At 33.6% G+C, this 6,782-nt stretch overlaps 1 protein-coding gene across 8 annotated transcripts in view; it reads left to right on the plus strand.

The window, feature by feature from the left end:
• LOC112904390 (protein lifeguard 3-like) overlaps positions 1-6,782 on the plus strand; it is a 37,858-nt gene that overhangs the window by 16,782 nt on the left and 14,294 nt on the right. For 5 of the 8 annotated variants that reach the window (XM_025974278.1, XM_025974279.1, XM_025974280.1 and 2 more), the window contains exons 8-10: positions 4,112-4,237; positions 5,377-5,526; positions 5,582-5,794. In XM_025974278.1, the coding sequence (XP_025830063.1) occupies positions 4,112-4,237; positions 5,377-5,526; positions 5,582-5,707 (402 nt within the window). In that variant the 3' untranslated portion in view covers positions 5,708-5,794. Of the gene's footprint in view, positions 1-4,111; positions 4,238-5,376; positions 5,527-5,581; positions 5,895-6,782 lie in introns of those variants that run through there. The other 3 variants (XM_025974283.1, XM_025974284.1, XR_003231076.1) reach the window with 3 other exon arrangements.

The following is a 6,782-nucleotide window of genomic DNA, read 5'->3' on the forward strand; positions in this document are numbered from 1 at the left end:
TTTATTTCCCTCTTGATATTAAATAAAGCGTAATCATTGTCAATTAATTTTGATGACTATTACTAATTTTTAAATCATCTTGCAATTTTACGCATAATTCATCGAAACTCCTAATGGACATTCGAAAATAATTAAAAAATTTGGAGCTATCCTCTCGTAGCTCATGAAATAATGTTACAAATTCACCCATCAATTGTCTGTTTTCAAGTAGTGGATGAATCCAAAATATTCTTGTTTTTTGTGTTTTTCTGCGATTATGCCATATCATTAGTAACAACATGCGTTTTTTTCTTTCGTCCATTTTGGTCACGTATCAAAACGAAACTAAACCCGAAGTGAAAAACCGTGTGCAGTGTGAACGCAAAGCAAAATGAAATTACGGCAAGGCACTGCTCGGTTGCCGTTAGAAAATCGTCTGTCTGAAAGCAGGGTAAAGAAGTTCGCCACTCGTGCTAGCAAAACGCTAGGAAGCTACTCCAACCGACGACGGCATTTAGACCCGAATCAGAACAGCTTCAGTTTATCAGAACATTTTTACTTTATAAGGAGAGGGTTCATATAATTTTAACTCTGAAAATGCTTATTAGAATATCACACACACACACACACACACACACACACGTTTTGAATTAATCTTGAGTTTATGATTAAAGCAGATAATTGTGGTACATTCCTTCATACGAACTTGTCGATATAAGTGACAGACATGAGTACCAACATAACGACAAAGAAATCGAAAATCGAATATACGTAACCCGCGGAAATTATTTTTGAACAGACCTCATATAACTGTACGGTAAATATTTTTAAACTACTTCACGTCTATGTCACCGTATGTATAATTATACCACAAACCATTTGTCGTTGTCAAATCATTATTAAAATCACTCGATTGTATGAACTCCGCTGTTTGGGCAACAGCTACATCCATACATATCCGAATTTGGTTGCTGAAGGATTATTCCCAATGACGACAAACAAACTGGTCACTGCTTTCATGGAGATAATATAGTTATAAAAATGGTAATTCCCACCGTATCGAATGAAACTAAATATTTAGGCCCCTAGAAGTTCCATTTTTGATTTTAAACCACAACAAAATTATAATGATGCAGAATATTTTTAAAGACATAGGTACCTATACGTTTTATATACATGCTACACGATGTCCCGTAGCTGCTTCATGTAACAACAAAACAGTAATCGTACGTAGGGTTAGATTGCAAATATGTTATGGGATTGTTTGGTTTCCTTAAATTTATTTTTACTTATTTTCCCTTACTAGGTACTAATATATTTGTTATGAAATTCGCGATATTCAAACATATTTGACTTTTTAAAGACCTTGTGACAAGCTATAATTAATAATTTGTATATTTTAGGATGAAACTCCCTTTCAAGATAAAGCCACTCGGCATAAATTTATCCGTAAAGTACAGATAATTCACTTTTTTATTCTACTTTTTACTATAGCGGGTGTTGCCGTATTCGATTTTGTGTAAGAATTTACAATTCGTTATAGTTAACATAATTTGAGCTACTTTTTTATTACAGACCAGATTTACATGAAGAAGAAGAGAGCACTATGATAGGGAGCATAATAGATATAGACGAGTGGGACACTCATTCTGAATACTTAATTCTATTTTGGATAGCCCTGTAAGTATAGAGAATATCCTTACCCAAATATGCCACAGCCATGTTAGCATCCAGCTTCATTTTTAAATAAAATGAAAATGGCATTGACAGTATTGTATGAAAATCATAGTTGCGATCTTAACAACCTTGACAATATACCTATTAGTTTTGAGAAAGAATCACAAGATTTAAGGGAAAAGTCTCAAATAAGTCATCACAATGAAGTACATAGAGACATGAGTCAAAGTCACCACAAAGCAGTTGATTTTCCGACAGTCACACCAGATTATGAGACAATTGAAGAACTTCAAATAAAAGAACAACCAAATTTAAATAATTTCTTGGCATTACAATCAGTAATAAAGGATAACAAATTGCCTACGGAATCACCCCATTTAAACAGTCAATCGGTTACCACAGAAAATGAAACTGTGAATGAGGAAAAGCAATTACTTAATAGATACATTGTCACTCCAAAAGATTTAACATTTCAACAGCAACTGAATGTGTACTGCAATCCAATATTGAATATGGTAACTATTTATTTACGGTACATAACTAGCTGCAGTTTTTTACCTTTCGTAGGAGTAGTGGCTCTCCTATTGGCTACTGCGTATTTTTTTATTATTATTCTGATGAAGAATTCGTATGAATTTTACATNCTTATGGAGATGATGTTTTCTCCAGCGAGTCTATAATAGCACTGCTTTAAAATTTTATAAAATCTATGAACCTACTATCTCTAACAATAATGTACAAACATAATATTATCCTACCCCCAGGTAGGCGGTCATTGGACCTACAAGAACGCAGCCGAGGGGAGTTTTGGCTATTAACAATAATAAAATTGTGAATGTACGTGACAATCACAATAGCACACTCTTTATAATTTACCCGACTACCCCGTATACCTAACAGTACTTATATCAATTTTATCCCAAATCTCTGTCTTCAGATCAAAATTAGTAAAGCGTTTAAAGACTACGTCAGGTGTGGGCTCTAATGATGCTAATCTACACAACTATTTATACTTATAGTAGTTTCAATAAATAAACCATATCTGAATATAGTTAGGGTTAGGGATTTTGGGTACACCCATATACCGATTATGGCTTCCATATATAAATGTAAACATAAAAATAAAATAATATCACAAAAAATCAATTTATACAAATGTCATAGTCTTCATCAGGCTCAGTTTGAAACTCCAAAGTGGAAGAAAGTGCTGGAGAGGGTTGAGTTGCAGGTAATGATGGCCGCGCTTGCATTTCTGGTTGCACCTCGCAACAAAATTCCAACTTCTGCTCTTCGGTGAAAAGTGAAACACAAGCTCTCAAAAATGCCCGATCGGGATTGATATTCACCTGCTGTGGTTGGGAGATTTGCGAAGGAGTTTTGATGAAATTTATTAAGTCTCTTTACTAAGTTTTTCTTCGTTTTGACCGACGGTCTGAATCTGAATCAACGAATATTTCTTCTGAAGGCCTTTCTTCAGGCTCCATTTCATTCTCCGGAAAGCCGCATTGCATATATGTATGTTCGTCCTGAATCATCCTCCTGTTCAGATTTTGTCGTCTTTTTTACATTTTAATGTTACAGTTCTAGTAGCAAACATTTTTTTTTTTGCGTCAATTTTCCGCAAGTTTGCACCAGTTCCGTAGGAATCTGCGGCTCAAAACGGCCGCGATTTGAACGTGCGACCCCGCGGCGGCACTCAGACGAATGTGCATTAACCCATTTGCCTGTCAGTACTTTAAGCCGAAATTGCGGCGGCGCCTCGGCAGCGGTAATTATACTTTTTTTACTTTCTCTAGCGACATGCCCCTTTCAATGTCTTGGATGCGCGCTGGCAAAGCCGTAGGTAGGGAAAAAAAAGCTTATTATACTCTCGACTCTTGTTCATTAAGTACCTGCCAAAAGTTTTGTTCAATCATGAATACTAGTGCGGGTCGAAAACAAGCGTTAAAGCCTTAAATATGTCTTTAAATATAAATAAACATCTCGTTGATGTTTTCAGTAGTAAATGGTACCAATTACAGCACATTTGAGTAATGCAATTGTGGTGAATAAAATGTTCAAGTTTTCCGCGCAGTACTGTGGGGATTAAACGCTCCTCACCTGTTAAGTGTTTGACCGAGAGTTGCCTCCTTCCTTTTCTGGCCCAGTGCTGTTCTTTTCTACTTTGCGCCAATCAAACTGAAGGTCACATCGCTATAAAAAGTAAACGATGTATACCGCAAGTGTGCACCGGCGCTAAGTTAACCCTTCTCCTAGAAAATCTTAGATTACATATTACATGAGTCAAGCATAACGGAACTGGAATTGAAGATACCTATCACTATCAAGCTTTATTTTATTTTAATTCATTCATTTCTACATGTTATTTTGAGAAAATTTATGCTAAACATTTTAACAAGTTTTATTGATTACTGAGCGTAATCCATGGGTTTTGTAATGTTTACTTTCATTTTAGGTAATTATACAAATTGTATGTTTTGCATCTTTCGATGTATACTTTTATCGATACGCTGCAATAACTGGACTGATTATTGCTGCGCTGGTATTGATTATTATTATGTTAATATCCAGGCAGTCAAAGGTAATTTATTTACAATTTCTATTTCTGCTATTTAAATAGAAAAGTAAATAGTGTATCTTACTATATCAGTAAATAGTAAAAGTATGTGTAAAAGTTCAAGAAAGTTGAAAAAATACGAAGAGGTAGCATGTAAAGAGGAGATTTTAAAAATATTTTGTATATGACCATAATACAAAAAAAATGACTTTCAAACTTATGAAAGTTGAATTTAAGTTTAGACGGAAAATTGTCAGGACGCGAAATTTTTAGACATAGGTACTACACGTTTAGAGTCGTCAAATATTTCACCATTTCGCACGTTTTTATCGAATTTTTATCCTTGGATATTAAAACCTGTTTATACTGTTACAGAAATTCCTTAATGAACTCAGAGCCTTCCAATTTTTAGAGTAAATCAATATTGTCTATTAGGTACTCTTGAAAATTACCGTTTTTTATCTTGTGCGTCTCAGATTATTTACAGCAGCACTGCAATCAATGAGTGACTACAACTTAAAACTAGTAAAAAAGTTTTATTTCCGTAATCATAAGGTCATCAATCCTAAGACTGGTTGGACATGCACCTCCACTCTTTCCTATCCTGAGTTAATTTTCGTATTTCCCCAAAACTAGAACATCCCACACCCTTAACTATTTGTAAACCATAATCTAATATGTTTGTGACTAGCCCTTCATGCAGGTGAAGAGTCCTCTGCTCTCCTATTCTTTCCAATACCTCTTCATTTCTAACCTTCTCTATCCACGTTATCACCATCTTATTCATACCAGTATTTTTGTTGTTTTACTGTTATTTATTTTTATACAATACCGTTTTGCCAATACCGCATCCATTTTATTTAATCCTATCCCTAACTGTTCCTTGGCTCCTTGGTAGATGCTAATACTGCTATATCATCTGCAAATCTAAGCATACTAATTCTTCGCTCCTGTATATCTATCCCTACAGTTGTCCTGTCTTCAATGATGTTGATCGCGTCTTCGATATGTAGAGTATAAACTCAAAAGTAACGGTGACAGTGTCCATCCTTGTCTAACTCTCTTTCTCATACATATTTACTCAAAACATATAAGTTTTACTTTTTATTGCCTACATCTGACTAGAAAACATTTGAATCTAAAGGTACTCTTTAATATTACAGTGGGACATAACTAGCTGCAGTTTTTTACCTTTCGTAGGAGTAGTGGCTCTCCTATTGGCTACTGCGTATTTTTTTATTATTATTCTGATGAAGAATTCGTATGAATTTTACATTATCTTCAGTGGTGTTGGAGCAGCTATATATTGCATGGTATTTAATTGCACTCTTTTATTTGCTTTTTATATTAAATTAATTTTGATTTTAGCTGCATATATTCATGATACAGATTATTATGGCTTACAAGAAATATCAGATAGGTGCAGAAGATTATCTACCGGTAATCGTATATTTTTACATTTTGGATGTTAGAAGATTTATCGGTGTTGATTGAATGTATTAATAAGTATTTTGAGATTTATAAATGGTTCATTTTGACTATGCTTTATTGCTGATTTACAAGAATGTGCAAAACAATTAGGTACTATCTTGACGCTGAATGATCTCTAAGCTTAATTAACTAATCTGCAATGTTTGCTTGATTATCTACGTATTTATTTAACAAACCAATATGTGTTATAAGATAATTATTTTTAAACTGCTTTATACTAACTGTTTTAGTTTTCTTAAAACTGTAACACCAATATAACAAAGGGATGTTGAATCCGTTCACAATACTGTGTATTCTTAAGGCAAATTTTGCCTATCCACAGGTAATATAAATTCGACAATACATGAAAATGTTCGTCGCAGTTTATATGAATTATTTTTTACCTTAATTCTACGTAGTATGAAAGTACCCCATAATCTTCTTTTGTGTTCCCGCCTTTTTACTGCGTTTGCAAATACACAGTTTCGGTTGTACTTGACTTTTTGACATAATAATGTAATTGCTTACATCAATATATATACAGTGGTATTGGAAAACCTGTATGTTGCATGATATTTAGTTGATGGCGTATTGGATCGAACGAACTCGCCCCTTCTTACAGTAGTATTACTGCTCATAATTCCCGTAGGACAGACATGGTTCCAATAGTGATTTAAGATGATAAAGATCGCCTTTTGGTTCTTGTTATTATTATACTAAATTCATTCAGGCATAATTACAATGAATACTTAGTTGTTCATACTGTTAACTTATACTGAGAAAAATTCAACCCTCAAGTCTGTCCATAAATTACGTAAAAGAAAAATTAAGTAAAATTAATATATTTGACATAAGGTCATGTCGCCTAATTAGACCTCTTCTCTCTTCCGCCATTTCATTTTGTAAAGCTTTTAGATTTTAATTAAAAAAATAATGTTTTTTTTAATTTCCCATTATAATTCACTTTAAAATAAACAATTACAATTTCTAAGTTAACATTAAATTGCGGTATCACAACAACGCTGATTGGAAACCTCTCCTTCCTTTTTGAAATAGGCTAAAAATAAATGACTTATTCACTTAATAATAAAAAATTTCA

This window comes from Agrilus planipennis, unplaced genomic scaffold (genome assembly GCF_000699045.2).
Source record: "Agrilus planipennis isolate EAB-ADULT unplaced genomic scaffold, Apla_2.0 scaffold109, whole genome shotgun sequence".
Classification (NCBI taxonomy): Eukaryota; Metazoa; Arthropoda; class Insecta; order Coleoptera; family Buprestidae; genus Agrilus; species Agrilus planipennis.